At 46.5% G+C, this 16170-nt stretch overlaps 2 protein-coding genes across 8 annotated transcripts in view; both read right to left on the reverse strand.

The window, feature by feature from the left end:
- DNAH10 (dynein axonemal heavy chain 10) overlaps window positions 1-659 on the reverse strand; it is a 139469-nt gene extending 138810 nt beyond the window's left edge. For 6 of the 7 annotated variants that reach the window (XM_046640389.1, XM_046640387.1, XM_046640386.1 and 3 more), the window contains exon 1: window positions 342-659. In XM_046640389.1, coding sequence (XP_046496345.1) covers window positions 342-555 — 214 coding nt within the window. In that variant the 5' untranslated portion in view covers window positions 556-659. Of the gene's footprint in view, window positions 1-81; window positions 100-341 lie in introns of those variants that run through there. The other variant, XM_046640390.1, reaches the window with a different exon arrangement.
- An 858-nt stretch (window positions 660-1517) lies between these two features.
- ATP6V0A2 (ATPase H+ transporting V0 subunit a2) overlaps window positions 1518-16170 on the reverse strand; it is a 37883-nt gene continuing 23230 nt past the window's right edge. Inside the window, exons 12-20 of the mRNA XM_046639076.1 lie at window positions 15831-16018; window positions 15639-15729; window positions 13370-13488; window positions 12510-12720; window positions 10308-10427; window positions 8841-8960; window positions 6991-7108; window positions 4892-5063; window positions 1518-4284 (exon numbers count right to left, since the gene is read on the reverse strand). Of these exons, the coding sequence (XP_046495032.1) occupies window positions 4185-4284; window positions 4892-5063; window positions 6991-7108; window positions 8841-8960; window positions 10308-10427; window positions 12510-12720; window positions 13370-13488; window positions 15639-15729; window positions 15831-16018 (1239 nt within the window). The 3' untranslated portion in view covers window positions 1518-4184. The remainder of the gene's footprint in view (window positions 4285-4891; window positions 5064-6990; window positions 7109-8840; window positions 8961-10307; window positions 10428-12509; window positions 12721-13369; window positions 13489-15638; window positions 15730-15830; window positions 16019-16170) is intronic.

The raw sequence follows: 16170 nt of genomic DNA on the forward strand, positions 1-16170 counted from the left end.
GTTTGCCCCTCTCTAGAATGAGGACAGCAACACGCCCTCTTCACAGCATTAATGAGTTGATGTAAGCGTCCGGAACTGTACCTGGCACAGAGTAAGCGCTAAAGAAGAGTTGGCTGTGATAATCCGTCCAAGCTCTGACCTTCGCAGCGGCCTGGAGGGCAGGGGCGGCGGTGACTGTCGGGTTCACCCAGCCCCTGGGCAGCGCCCGCACGTGGGGGCCACACTAAACGCTGGCGGCAGCGCCTGAGGCCGAGGCCGGCCGGGAGGGGACGGCGACGGGGACGGGGACGGGGACGGGGCCTCCCCACCCCGGGGGGCGCGGCGGGGGGCCGCGGGCTCACCGATCTCCACCTCCACCTCCTCGGGCACCACCACGCGGTAGAAGAAGAGCGTGGAGGCGCCCTCCTCGTCGCTGGCCTGGTTGAGGAAGTGCAGGATGAGGTCCTCGCCCGCGCCGTCGTCGCGGTTCAGCAGGTCCTCGAAGAGCTTGGGGTCGCTGAGGCCGAAGGCGGTGTACACGCGGTCGCGCATCCACACCACCCGCAGGTCGTCCATGGCGCCGCGCAGGGCCGGGCCGGGCCGCGCCGGGGAGCCGAGCGCCGGGCGGGCGTCCCTGGCAACGGCGTCCCTAGCAACGGGCGCCCCGGCAACGGTCGCCCCGGGCGCGGGGCCGCACCGTCCCCGGCGCCCCCGCACCCGGTCCCCGCGCTCGCAGGGGCGCGAACCAGGACCCCTGAGGGCGGGGGCTCCCCCCCGACACACAACGTGGCCCAGCCTTCCCCGAGCCGAGCGGGCGGCCGCGCGCACGCCGCCGGGACGAGGGGCGCGTGTTCCGCCGGGAGCCGGGGTCGCGGTGCGCGCCGCCTCCTGTAACTCCACCGCCACCCTGTCTGCCGGCATCCTGCCCATTTTGTCGATAAGGAAACGAGGCAAGAGAGGCGGCAAGACGGGGTCGCAAGACCTCCGCGGTGGCAGAGGCAGAGCGGGAGGCGAGGCAGCCTGTGCCTGCAAGGGCGTCGGAAGAGCAAATACGCCGCGAAGTCAGTTCCAAGAAGGGACAAGTTCCTCTTGGTTTACGGGATCAAAGAAGGGGCCCGGTGCTCCGGGTTTCTAGCCAAGCCAGGGCATAATAAAGCAAAACACCCACGTTTTAAAAATATAGATATATTTATTTTTCATTAGTAAAAGGAAGTCCAATACTGATAGAAAGATGTAAGCTTGTGCTTCCATGCGTTTGAGGAGCTGTAATTGCTCACTGTCGTCTCCCCTCAGAGTTGAGAGTTGAGCTCCAGACTACCAGGCTGACCCTGGGAACTCAAACTTCTTGTTGGGTTTTCCCATCAAGGAACAAATGGAATGTTCTAAATATTTCTTAAAATTCTAAACCAAAGCTCAGCATCAATGTTCTGGCTGTTGGAAAACTATTACTCCAAACTGCCTTATTTCCATCATCTTGAATTAAGATTTCTTAATAACCTTGATGGAGATATACCAGATGGCACGCAAGCAAACCTGGCTTTAAAATTTTAATAAAGAAATTTATTGTTTTTGAATACAGACTGCAGAACAGTTGTAGAAGTCATTTTTTGTTTTTGTTTTCCAAAATGAATCAGGCTCTCAAATGTACTTCGTAAACATCGTAAGAGATACCTATGCTATAGATAATTCTATGCCTTGTTCAATTACTGCAGATTAAAAAATGAGACCAGACTGCTGTTATAAAATGTCCATTCCAGAAATTAGGACAGAGCAGCCTCAGTGAAAGGTGAGTCTTCAAAGTCTCATCCATAATGAATGGAAAGTCCACAGGGCTCACCATGACCCCCATGGGAACACACTTCACTGCTTAACTGATGTCATCGAAAGGACGTTCTTCACCCTTGCAGGATGAAATCACATTCTATTTTACTCAAGAAATCCCTTGGATTTTTATTTTAGGACTCCATCAACATATTGAATGAAAACTGGAAAATGTGGATGACATTTATCTTTAGGAAAATAAACATATTTAGCATCATTCAGACAACTGACCATTTTTCCTCTGGTTATTTGCTAGCAAGGAAATGAAGTCTGTCTTAAAAAATACATACATAATTAGTTCTACTAAATAGCTTAAAAACAAAACAGAGCAACCGCTCTGATAACATGACACTGGACATAAAATTAGTCCTGGGAACTAACAGACACTACCAAACGATATTTCTAGAGAGTTCTTTCACAAACGTTAAGACTATTAATTCATTTTTTAATATAACTACATTCTACATAACTACTACATAGGTTTCAATTGAAAAAGGACTCTTTACTCTCTGTTCTTATAACTCCCTGATAAGAGGTGTTAATTAGAATTAAAAAGTGGCCCCCACGACAGTCACCACTGGAGGCAGTAAAGCATGCCAGCAGACACTGTATGTTTGTTGTTTACTAATCCAGTTCACACGGCCCTGAAATCGGGAGCTTCCTGGGGATGAATCAGTTACAACAGATCCTTGGAGTAAAGTAATAAAAATGACACCTTGCAAGGTACAAGTGTGAAACATGGACAGCATTCTTTGGATTTTGTATCTGCCCAACAAAAGTGTCCACTATTCCACCTTTCTGGGGAAACTTCACTTTGAGAGCAGAATCATCTTCCAGGGTTTCATCAGCATCATTTTATGTTTGACATCTTAATATAAGAGACAAAACCCAGTAATTCCAAACCGGCTTTGGGTACCATCTCATGGAGGAGCAGGGTGGGACATTTACTACAACGAAAAAGGTTTAGTGTCAGAGTCACAGTTATGTTGTGATGTTCAGTTCACACCTCTCACAAACAGGCACTGAAATTTCCTAAAAAGATACGCTCAAACTCAGTGCTGCCATAATCTTAGCTTGTAAAGAAAATTCCTAACTCTCTACCAGTAGCCGGGGTGAAGGAGCATGGTGACAACCAGGCCTTCTCGTGTGTGTTACTCAAAACGTTAACAATGTGAAAACACTGCAGGTATCTTTTTGAAAATAATTACCTAAAATCAATTACAGTGAAATGTAAAAAAGGAACATAATTTTTAAGACTTTAGAACAGATCACAATGTTCAATAGGACTGACTCAAATTCATTGAAAACTAAACTGTCAGGTGAAAAGATGAATTTAAACTAAAGATTATAAATGAATGGCTTAGTTAAGAATTAGTTTTCAACTGAGCTAAATAGTGTTTGAAAGTTTAAATTAATTCTAAATGCCTTTATCAGACCTTTATTTAGAATTAATATTAATTGAAAGTAAAAAATTACAATGATACTGTTCTCAAGGACAGGTGCAATCTCTTCATGGAAAAACATCTTAATTTATATTTTGTTATAAAAATATACAAAATACTACTTTCTACCTTCCCTTCACTCAACATGTTTAAACCCCTTTCGGTTCAATAGCATCAGCCAAGCTGGTCACTAAGTTCAAATCATATCCTTGTTATATCTTCCACAGTCACTCTGGGCTTAAGGCTCAGTGTAGAGTTTACCTTTCCAAATATACAATTATCATAATTGGTTTTATGTAAGGATAACAGGATAAGAGTCTTTAAAAAAATATACAAGTGAACAACCATTTGTTGTATGTTATTTTATCCCATTTTCCCTAATTATTAAAACAAGACAAAACTGTAGAAACAATCGCCTACTTGTAATTCTAGATAACATACGATAAAAAATGTTCACACACTTTTAGCCAAGCAGAAAACATGAATCTTTTGATTACCTGTCAAATTAAATTTTTACAAAAACTATACTTAACTTCAGCTGTTGGAAAATATTATCTGACAACTTCAGGTGACAGAATAACTCTTTGCTTTTTTTTTTAATAAGGTGAAAAAGAACCAAGTTTCCAAGACCATTTTCAACCAGCCATTCAAAATTGACTTCTCTCCACAAGCCGATATTTTTAAAAATAACTTTAACATAACTTTTGGCATTAACTTACATTTGCTCATCAAAAAACTGAAAGAAATTTATATATCTGAAATTGATAAACTTTACAAAACATTTAACAAATGAGGAAGAGGTATATCTTACAGAATTATTTGGCGGTATCATAAGGCAATCAATTTAGACAGAGTTTTTCCTATTGTAAATTTGACATAAGCGAAATTCTATAACATGATAATTCTCCATAAATCTGAAACTTGTTGGATCCAGCAACACGATCATGCCATGTCATCACTGAACTTGGATGAAAGGAGTCTGAATGAGAAAGGAACAAATTTGGTGCCTGCACCAACATAGAATTTGTTCTGAAATTCTACCCTAAAAAAAAAAAAATTCCACGTATTAATGAAAGATTGTGAATAACATTTCCTACGTTTCTTAAAAGTACATTTGTAAGTTAAAAAAAGAAAAGTTCCCGGGCTGAAGTTGCTTCATGCCACACATGCTCTTGGCACAAATATGTTGACTCAGATAACATCCACACACACACAGCGCCCAATGTTGGCTTTCTCAGGAAAGACACACTAACACGTCATGCCAACCACACACCACAGACACACCAAGTGCTAAGAGCCACTCCACCTCGGGAACTGGATATGAGACAAGTGATCTGAGCACTACTGTAAAACGTTACAAAATATGTACCAAGTGTTTTACAATAAGATAAAGCGACCTGCCAGACCCACAGTGAACTGAAGGAACGAAACACACAGAATCACTTGGCACGCACAAACTTGCTTTCACTTGTCTGTACAAAGGTTCAGAAACAAAATACAGCTTTACTCAGGGGATCTGAACACAGATGCCCACGTTAGGAACAGAAGAACTGACCTAAGCGAAGCACTAGATTTTTGTGGGTGTTATGTTTATGGGGAGGGGTTAGATTTCTTAAAATAACAGTCCCAAAGCTCAATTTCAAACTCACCAATGGAGGCGTATGGCGTGAAGGAATGCAGAAAGCCCTTCCATGATCAAAAGGATGAAAATTGTCAAAACTGCAAAGAGCGCAATAACCGGGAGGAGCAGCAAGACTCCGTAGGTGGTGTCCACGCGGAGGCCCACTCGCATCAGCATGGCCCACAGGACATCAGACAACTCTGCAAAGGAATCCTGCTGCAGTTACCTTCTGTTTACAGCCCACAGGTCACTTCACTTAGCTAGCTGGACCGGTTTCCTTCTGACAACGCTGAATTGTTATCCATAAAATAATACACACACCTACATAATACATTCGTAATCTGCTTCTTGTGTAAAAGGTAAGCAGCGGCGTCACTGCCTCAAACACTGAGGAAGGCTTGGCACACCCGAAAAATCACAGGCCTGCCTCCTGACAAGAGACCTGGACCGGCTCTGGCCCAAGGCAGCACTGGGCCAGGCGGCGGGAGGCTCGGCGTCTAGTCCTGGCTCTGCCCTAACTGACCAGCTGGGTGATCCTGTGTGAGCAGTGACCCTCACTGGGCTTCAGTCTCCGCCTCTGTAAAACGAGGCTGATGGACCAGGATCCCCTCCAGCCAGAAACTCCAGACTTTTGCCTGTGCTTATAAAAATAGCAGGGTAATAAGAATAAGTTTTAAAAGCCTCTATCATCTGGTGGTTCTCACAAGTACGGGCAATCTTTGCTTTGCGCAGCAGTGCAGGAGCACAACAATGGCCGTGCAATCAGAACTGTCCAAAGCATCCTGAATAATCACCTGGGAAAAATTACAATTGTTCTGGGACCTTTAAAAATTTTTGTCAAAACATTAAAAACTCTCGTACTGTCAGTTATCAATGCACAGAGAAATGAAAAAAAACAGTCAATCTATTTTTAGAACATTAGAAACATCGAGTATTAAATTGTTGGGGGCTTTTTGGTTAAGAAAAAACTTATCAACGGAAGTCTGAACAGTGCTTGCCTTCTCCTCATGTAACCTGGGCAGGTCAGGCACCCTGACACAGAGCAAGCACCTTTTCTCATGCTAAGCAAATTACCATATTTTTTTCTCAGTTTGTATCACCTCCAACATTGAATCCGTTGCACCTTGTGTCCTGAAAGTCCCCCTAGAGCTGCCGCGGCATCACTCTTCCGGGACACCTGCCTCTTCATCATCACAACCACTTTGCTCATTTATATCGATAGATGTGCTTCACCAAGTTCCTCTGGCTGCAAATTTATTCTCAAAGGGCAGCAGAATGAACACTCCCCGAGTCAGCTATTTCTTCTGTAACTCCATTCACATTCAATTCCCATTTCACTTCCAGCGTTACTGCTTTTTGTTTCTCTGCTGCACTTTCATGTTTGTTGGCCAATTCCCTCATTCGATTGGCCATTTGTAAATGCCACACGGGTTTATCACTGGCCCACGAGGAGGCAAACGGCACCACGCGCTTTGCTGTCGGTGCATGAACTGAACAGCAGATGCACGAGACCAATCGCCACCAGGCTTTGAAAGAAGTGATGTGATCCGTCACTGACGGTGACGTGCCATGTGCCATTTACACAGTGAGGTGTGGACTAAAGAGCTTCACACACACTCACAGTGAGCATACTGTGGTGGCTCAAATCTGCACCGTGCTGTCGGGGACTAAAGCGCGGCGCTGAAACTTGCGCATCGTCAGAACAGGTGACGGGGGGACGCCTCTGATCGAAACGACGCATTAGCATTGTTCTAGGACTTGCTTGACCCCAGAAAATAGTCACACTTGGTAAGGCAGGATTGAATGCAGTAACAGTAATGACAAAACAATAATGGTAACGGCAGAGTGAGAGCATCTATGCCAGAGGTCCCCACGCCTTCTTGGTTCTCAAAGCCCCTTATGTCTGAGTAATTTTTCACAGCAGCCCCAGGTCAAAAGAAATACCCAGGAGAGCTGTGCACTCAGTAGTTAAGTTCAAACAACTCAATAGCACTAGTTCACATAGTGTCTGAAAGGTGCTGTTTCCCGCAAAAATGTCAGATGTCCCACAAGGCCCGCGGGGTCACGGTGCACCGCCTGCGCGCCCTCAGCGCAGCCCGCGAACTGCAGGTCTAAGCAGAAACTCACGTGCATGAGCCAAGCTGAGCGCCCAGAGCCTCAGGTATGACGCCGTGTTGGAGATGCATCCCAGACAGTACTCGATGGAATGGATCACTTGGGTCATTAGGATTTCCCCAAAATTGAACTGAGAGAGATTACACAACACGTGTTAGATTCAGTATGTTACAGGCGCACTTCACAGATTAAACGAGTGTTCCAGTTTCAGGATTACAAGGACAGAACTGCTCCTGGACTACTGGTGAGAACACACTGGAGTGTGAAGAACAGTGAGTCACAAGATCTGAGTTCTACTCACGGCTCTGCCTCTAACCGGCCGTATGACCTACAGAGCTCACCACCTGCTTCCACTCGAGCCTCAGGGTCTCGGATGTAAACTGAGGGTCTGGACTAGAACTGTGACTGCCATGACCCCGGATGGCCCAGTCAGATTCCTGAGCTGGGCTTAGTAACTACAAACATCTAATGAAAAACAGACACTCACCAACCACAAGATGAGAAGACTATTAAGAAAGGTATGTGTTTAACAGGTAAGAGCACTCTAAACACAAGTGTGACGAGCGAGATCAGACACGGGCTCCCTCACAGGGAAAGGCTGCACACACCGGGCAAGACGCCCTAATGTCCCATCCAGCTCTGCTTTTTGTTTTTTTATGATCCCATGAATTATTCATTATCCCAAATTAAAACACTAAATTACATAACAATTACAAAATGTTGATTACGAGAAATTCTGTTTAGTTCTTACTGGTTAGCCAAGTAAAGCTGCCAAGAAAAGAGCAGCGGACACGCTCTGCTCTGTCTGCCCAGGACTGTCCCTCCCTTCCTTAGGGGGAACTGAGTCTTCCCCCATCTAACCCTGACCCCTCACCACAGTTGTTATGGGCTGAACTGTGGTCCCCCAAAACACGTATGCTATAGTCCTAACCCCCAATGTGACTATGTTTGGAGACAGGGCCTTTAAGAAGGTAATTAAGGCTAACTGAGGTCATAAGAGTGGGGACCTAATCCCATAGGACTGGTATCCCTATAGGAAGGGGAAGACACCCAGAGATGCACGCACACAGGGAAAAGCCCGTGTGAAGACACAGTGAGAAGGCAGCCATCCACAGCCAAGGAAGGAGGCTTCAGGAGAAACCAACCCTGCCAACATCATGACGTTGGACTTCCAGCCTCCAGAACTCCGAGAAATAAATTTCTGTGGTACGGCAGCTTGTGCAGATCACTACAGCAGTCACTGGTCCAGGGATGGCCAGCGGCCCTAGCCAGGCCAATCGCAGGAATTCCTGGGGTTTTTCCTAACAGTAACAAGCAGCTACATGTGCTTTTCTCTCTGATTGAAATACTGAAGAAAATAAGCTCAGGGCTAGCTGTGGCCATGGCTCCAACATCGTGGGGCCAACAGGCTTCAGACTCTGAAGCAGACTTGCACAGAAAAACCCCTCCAGGCCTCTGGGAATCGGAGATCCAGACACTGATCATCCTGAGGCCAACTCCAGCCGTTCTGACCAGAGCCGGGAGGTTCCGCCCGACAGTGTGAACCGGGCTCCTTCTCCAACCACAGAAAAGTTCTTGCTGAGACGAGAATCTTTCGAAAGCAACATGCGTGGCACCGTAAGTCACTTAATATCACAGCTTGTAATGTTAACTCCATAAATCTCATCATAAAACTGACACAACAAAATGTTAACCCAAACCCTCATACTATAATGGCAATTCTATGACCAAAACAGCATTTGGAGAGTTTGAGTAGCAGTTGTTTTTCCTTTTAAGGTTATTATTATCATTCTTATCATGAGGATCATCTCTATGAAAGCTTGGTTACCATCTAATGTTATCACAGTAACTGAACAGATTACCTCCTCACACGTCACTTCTCTGCATCCGTCCTCCATTTGGTGATTTCCCTCTTCTATGTCTTGGCTGCCCAGCAATGAAACCTCCTCCTCGCTGTCTTTCCTTACAAGTGTGTAACCACTCTAACAACGACCAAAAGAGGACAGAGTCAACGCCTGTACACCAAAGGGTGTCACAAAACCAGGGATGGAGCCCCTCCGTTTCTCTTAACGACTCAGCTCTTCAGGAATAAATAAGTTCTTTAAAAGAAAATGAGCACTTCATCCCCATTGGGATGGCTATTATAAAAAAACAGAAAATAACGAGTGTTGGTTAGGGCGTAGAGAACTTGGAACCCTGTGCACTGTGAGTGGGAACGGACGATGGTGCAGCCGCTGTGGGAACCAGTCTGGCGGTTCCTCGAACAGTTAAACACAGAGTCACCATCTGACCCAGCAGTTCCACTTCTGGGTACACACCCAAAAGGACTGAAAGCTGGGCCTCAAACAGATCTTTGTGCACCCGTGTTCACAGCAGCATTATTCACAACAGCCAAAGGTGGAAACGGCCCGAGTGTCCACTGACGGATGAGCTGATAAGTGAAATGTGGTCTGTCCTTGCAGTGAATGAACATTAATCAGTCTTAAAAAGCAAGGAAATTCTGACACCTGCTACAACATAGATGAAGCCTGAGGACATTATGCTGAGTGGAAGAAGCCAGACACAAAAGACAAATACTGTATGATTCTACTTGTATGTGGTCCCTAAAGTAGTCAGCTTCATAGAGACAGAAAGGAGAATGGAGGCTACCAGGGGCCGGGTGAGGGGAAGGAGGAGTTGGTGTTTAATGGGGACAAAGTCAGTTTAGGAAGATAAAAAAGTTCTGGAGATGGATGGTGATAATGGTTGCACAACAATGTGAATATTCTTAATGCCGCTGAACTAGACACTTAAAAATGGTTAAAATGGAAAATTTATGTTACGTATATTTTACCACAATTTTTAAAAAAGAAATAAAATGAGAAACTAGACACACAAGAAAACAGTTTGGAAAGAAACTTAACAAAATGGTAATACTGGTTATAACTGGGTGACAGAACTTAAGGGCACTATTTTCTATATTTTCCACATTTTCTACAATTTAGTTATATTATTTAAATAAAAAAGACACTTTAAAGACCAAAAATCAAGAGGCAAGAATAAGGAAGGAAAGCGCTGTAATGACAACACGCCACACTGAAGGCTCTCGTCCTGACTCCTGCCAGGCGCTGTGCGCTACGGCAGGGCCTGCTTCCCCGCGCCCCGACACCGCGGGCTCCGGGCATGCCACTTCTGCAGAGCTGGCGACACCACAGCTCTAAGTAAAGGAAGCTTGGGCTCTTCAATCCAGGGGCTGGCACCCTCTGCAAGGTGTTTCCCTTATCAAACCTTTTCTGAGTGAACAGAGACTCTGCTCCCCCTCGACAAGCAGCGGCCAGACACACACTTACCCTGCTCATGCCAAAGCAGCTCCGCCCGTTGTGCAGCCACAACAAAAAAAGAGGTTTTCCCAAGAAGAGAACGGGGACGGACAACGCTGTGACCACCAGCAACAGTCTCTGGACGTGCTCCTGTGGGCGCGGGAGGAAGTCCATTAAAACGCAAAGACGTTCAGAGAGTGTCATCAGTATCCTTCATTAAACAAGTCAAAGTCAAGGAGAATGGCTCTTTATCAACAAGGAACATAAAGGGAATACGAGTCCGATTCTATTTGCCAGTGGATCGTTTCCTAAACTCACAGCTGAATTCTAGAACTAATCATGACACTAATGACACGGTGGTAAAATACAATTCTGCTGAGACCAGTCGGAATTTGTAGGAAATTTCTCAAGAGTCAAACTCCAGCTAAAAATTTTCTGAAAACACTGTAAATGAGAAAATACAAACAGAAGCTATACATTTTTTAAATTCTGGGCTGCTTTTCGTTTTTGTTTGTTCATTATACAGGCAACTTGAGGAATGGGAGCATGGAGTAACACGCAGCAAGTGGGTTTATTTCTACACAGGAAAAATACCGAAGCAGCATTCAGAACAAAGCTAAAAACATTTTCTTAAAAAGGGAGATTTGCAGTTACTTAAAAATAAATCAAGAGCAAAGCATATTCATGCTTCTGCAGCCGCTGCAGTCTGTGTGGTTTTAAAGGATCTGGAGGCGGCCCTTAAACAAACCCACCGGCACTGCAGTGTCCCCTGCTTATTGCTCTCTGCAGCCGTCCCCATGTTAAACACAGGTTCCCAGAGCCAAGGCACGACTCCGGGATGTGGTGGTACTATCTACGTCTTAGCATCTCACACCACACCACCAATATGATTCACCCCTGAAAAGCCGAGAAAAGGAGGGGCCACACACAGAGTCACACCAGAAGTTGTGAGCAGTGCAGTCAGGTAAACGCGGCTAAAATCCGGGCCCTGCTGGCAGCTAGCAGCCAGGCCTGCCCTGAGCCACCAGGCTAGACACCGCCTACCTCAGGGGTCAAGGAAAGGGCATTTTCAAACATGCAGCAGGTGCTAAGTAAAGGTAGCTCCCTTCATTGATCTTTCTGTCCATAGCCCCACTGCACTCCTTTTTGTATTTATCTGATCTATGTTATTCTGGAAAGGTTCAACAAAATAATGATAAAATTTAATTTTTAAAAATCATGAACAGGAGAACTATAAATGGAAGTAGAAACTCAAATAGTTCATACAGGACGCACACACGCAGCTACAAACGAAGCCCACAGTTCCGTAAGCGAGCTTCAAACCTGACTGGAAACCTGCCACAGTCAACGGATGGGAAAACCAAACCAAATGCTCCATTTCAAGGTCAACAAGATTTAAAAGGACACAAATCACGGCTGCGGAGAACACGGGTTCTGACAGTAATGACAGACTGGGTTTCTCCCTACCTTCCAACATTGTGCAATGTGACAGGCACGTCTTCACTGTCGTCCTCAGGCAGGATGCTACAGCTCTCTACCCGGCACAGAGACCCTCGGCATAGCTACAGTCCTAGCTAGCATTTACTGAGCACGTGGTGGGTGACAGGCACTCTTCTAAGTACTTGGGACATAGTAACTCCATGCTATGAATTGGGTCCTATTTTTCTGCTATTTTATAGATGAGGAAACTGAGGCACAGAGAAATTAAGTAATGTGTCAAATTTCCATTTTGAGGAAGTAGCAGAGCCGGGATGGCAAGCAGGGCAGTCAGCCTCAGAGCCCCCACTCTCAGCACCGGGCCACACTGTGGCTGAGGGGGCAAAACACAAACACACAATTACAGAAAAGCCATTTTTGGAGAGGGCCAGGGTGTGTGGTCCAGGTGCCGGTTCTCTGATGGCCTGGCTTAGTCAGAGATGATTTTAAAGACACTGGAGAAATGGGGGACGGGGCAGCCCCCAGGAACCCTCCAGGAACACATTTTCTTCCCACCAGTGTGCCGGCTACCGAGCGGCCCTGGGTCTAGACTACGCTGCCTGACCAGAGCCCCCAGGACGGCGCTCGGAGCAGGACGGCGTCCACGGCGCCCTCTTGCGATGGTACAGAGACAGAGAAAGCCCCTATGCGCCTGGGGGCCCGCGGAGGCACCTTTAATCATTCTACTGATCAAAATAAAAGGACGGGCAGGAAGGCTTGTTTCGGCTCGCAAGAGTGGAGAAGAGGATTACTTACCTGCCCTGGGTAAAGACCATTGGTTTCACTAGTCGGGAACAAGAACATGTTAATAAACTCAATCAGAATGCTAGGAGCAACTCTGGAGGTTTCTGCTGAATAAAGCAGCCACTTATAGACGATCATAAATATAAGGTGTCCAAATATGCAGAGCATGAAGAGAAGTTCTGGGATGGAAACCAAATAAATATTGAACTTCTTCCTGAAATGCCTAAGAAAAGAGAGTAACCGATCAACCCACGAACAAGACTGGACTCAGACAAAAAAGTAAAGAGCAAATTAATCTTAAATTCTTTATGACAAAGCCTACCCCAGCATAACATCCTTTGTCTTACGGTAACTCATAGTGGTGATTCAGATACATCCCTGAAGATAAGAGGTGTGAGGACAGTAGAAATGACTAGTGTGTCACTATCAGATCCAGGAAGAGAAAAACGATACTGTCTCCTCCTCCTAATATACTCGCTCTAATAAACAAACAAAAGGTTTCCTAATTTATAAAGTGAAAAAAGAATATGACAAAAATCACTTTTGGAAATAACTATGAATTTCCACGCTGCATGTTTCCCCCACTTGAATGTAAAGCCCATGATGAGGGACAAACGTTTCTGTCCTCCCAACTGCTCCGCCCCTAGAACCTGGAACAGCGCCTGGCACACACTCTGTCCTAATAAGTATTTGCTGAATGAATGAATCACTGAAACTGCCTCAAAACTACGTCATCAGAAGGGAACCACGTAACACAGTTCACCACCACACTGGCTGCCTCTTACCGATACAGCCCACCCTCAAGAAGTAAGGTTTAAGGAATACCACACTCGGCTTACAAACACTGCTTAAAAATAAAAATCTGTACTTACAAGTGGTTAAATATTCCCAGAATGACTCCAAAAGTCATGTGAATAATTCCTAAAATCACAGACATCTTCATTTTGAAAGAGTTTAGAAAAGTGAGACGATTTGTGGCCAAGTTCCAAATCTAAAGACAAAACAAAGACAAACAAGAAATCTTTAACTTCCCCAACTGCCTTAGGATAAACGGGTGACACTGATGAAAGTTCCTGCCTTAAATCAAAAGGCAGCTGTAAATTTAAACAGAAAGCCACATGCCAACTTTCTTCAGGACGCCTTCAGTCTGAGAACCACTGATTTCCTTAAAGCAGGCCCACAGACTGTTAGGGAACAACTCCACCTTTACTACGGAGTTCAGGGGCTGCCAAATGAAACGACACCGTGTTTAGGGACACAGGCCTGGGAAGCAACACGGAGTGGACAGCAGACAAGGAGCAGAGTTCAGGACCATGGGGGAGGGTCAGAAGGACACTGTCAAGGTCCTGGGGTCTCTCACCCTGAGCAGGGGACAAACGAGTTATATGTCTTATAACTTCACAACCACACTTTATACACTAACTTGTACGTATAGGTTATAATAAAGTTGAACTGCAAAAAAAAAAATTGAAAGCAGAAGTGCAGCAAGTGTCTGAGCTGTGCTGACAGTGACACAGGCCCCACGTGTGGGGCTGGCCTCCCCGGGGCCGCCCTGCCTCCAGGCCCCTCCAGCGACCCTCACTGGCCCCCTCTCTTACTCTGTGAAAAGCTAGTTCCTACAGCCCCCCTTCAGGGCGGACAGAAGGCTCATTCTTTCTAAGTGAAAAGAAGATTTCAGAATGAGGTATTTAGGGCTGGGAATTGGGTAAAAGGGAGGCCAGTCAACTTGACTGACACACACCTGGGAGAAGCGTGTTAAGCACGGCCATGCAGAGGAGTGAGGAGTGAAGGAGGGAGGAGGAGAGAAGGGAACACAGCCTGTGGAAACTGCCCACGGACTACGCACAAAACATACAACACCAAAGTCTGTCTTTGAAAGTTAAGTTAAAAAAAGCTGGACATTCAACTACCTTCTGAGTAAAGAGGGGGAGAATACAAAACATGTGTTTGTGTTTATTTGGCTATTCATAAAGAAGCTTTGCAAGGAGACACAAGCGAGTGAGAACAGGGGTTCCCGGACGGGAGAAGGCTGGGAGCCGAGTGAGTGAGGACAGGACGGGAGGAGACTTTCCAGAAGACTTTGACCTTTCACATACAGAAAGTATATCCATGGATCCACGTATGAACCATTTGAATGCAATGCTGATTTTTAAAATTAAAGCAAAAAGAAGACAAAACCACGCCCCAATCTCTTCCTCCTCACAGAAACAAAAAAAGCCCCAAACTTTCTTCCTTGGTGCCTTTATTCAGAAACATTTCTTTCCTTAAAGCAAGGCCACACATTATTAAGGAATCTGGCTCCAAAATGCTGTACCTTAAAGAAAGTGTCATACAAGTTTTTTCAAGTTCCCAATTATACTAAGACTTATGGAAGAACATTAAACTCTACGAACAATGCTAAGAGACGAGGTTGAACAGACTGAGGTAACTCGGAGAGCTAACATACGGAATGCTAGACTCTCTTCATCCACTTTTTAGTTTTTCATACTGAACACAACTACATGACATCCCTCCAAAGCAATCTGAAGATCGTGTCTGAGCTCCCCATTTAAGGAAGACCCCTGACGGTCCAGGGAAACACTGCCTGGCCTCCTGGGAGCCAGCCTGCAGAGCCGTGGGCGGCAGGGTGGGGCAATCCCGGCCCGGGGGGCCACTTCTTCAGATCCCTTCTCCCAACAGCTTCCCCCGTCAAACAACTACCTCCCTAAGCACCATGATAACCTCCATCTCCCTTTCAGCTCTAAGATTCCACACTATTTCTTTCTAGAGCAAAGGGTAAAAAAAGAATTCACGCATACAAAGAGAAATTTACGAAACAGCATACATTTAACGACTCCTGAAGTGCCACTTTCCCCTAGAGTAGGACACGTCAGGAAGCATGAGAGCCTGCAGCCCCACCTCGCTGTGCGCTTCTCACACTCAGGTGCCGGCCTCAGCTCCCAGATGGACAGCTCGGCTTCACCTATAAACCAGCCGGACGCGGGGAGCACAGCGAGCCCTGAGGCCCAGGCGGGGACCCCCAGGCACTTCCCCTCAAGGTGTGAGCCTGTGACCCTGCTGAAGAGGCTGGGACACGGCCGACGGCTAAGCTAGGTGGCACCGCAGAGCAACCGAGATAACGGGAGGAAAAAGCGCACTCACAGGGTCGATGCCAAGCGGGTAGGGGCCGCGGAACACTCCAGGAATGCTTGGGTCCAGCTGCAAAACCCTGTTGTGCCTGACGACGCTGTCACTGTAACAGAAAGCAGGGTGAGAAGGCCCCGCGAGGAGCAGGAAGGGCCTCAGGGAGACGCTTCTCCTACCCAGAAGCCTGCCTGCCGACGGAACACTTACTTCCAAAGCACCATCTTCTCACGCTCCGACGGCGCGTGGGCGGCGCCGTACATGGCAGACACGTTCCACCCGGAGCCGAACAGGTTCACTGACTTGGAGAAGCAGTCGTTGTAGATGAGGCCCGTGTACACCGAGAAGAGCCCCATCAGCAGGAGGATGTACCGGCCGTTGAAAAACATTCGCATGATCTGTGAAGGCAAAGCGTGGTGAGCAACACAGGGCCCCTGGGAAAACGTGCTAACGCCATCCAAACTCGCCTGGCGCCTTCTTAACCACTCCTCTCAGGGCTTCTCACAACAAGCCGACGTGACGGACGTCCTGTCACACGGAGATGGCAGAC

The sequence above is a fragment of the Equus quagga genome, chromosome 15 (genome assembly GCF_021613505.1).
Source record: "Equus quagga isolate Etosha38 chromosome 15, UCLA_HA_Equagga_1.0, whole genome shotgun sequence".
Lineage (NCBI taxonomy): Eukaryota > Metazoa > Chordata > Mammalia > Perissodactyla > Equidae > Equus > Equus quagga.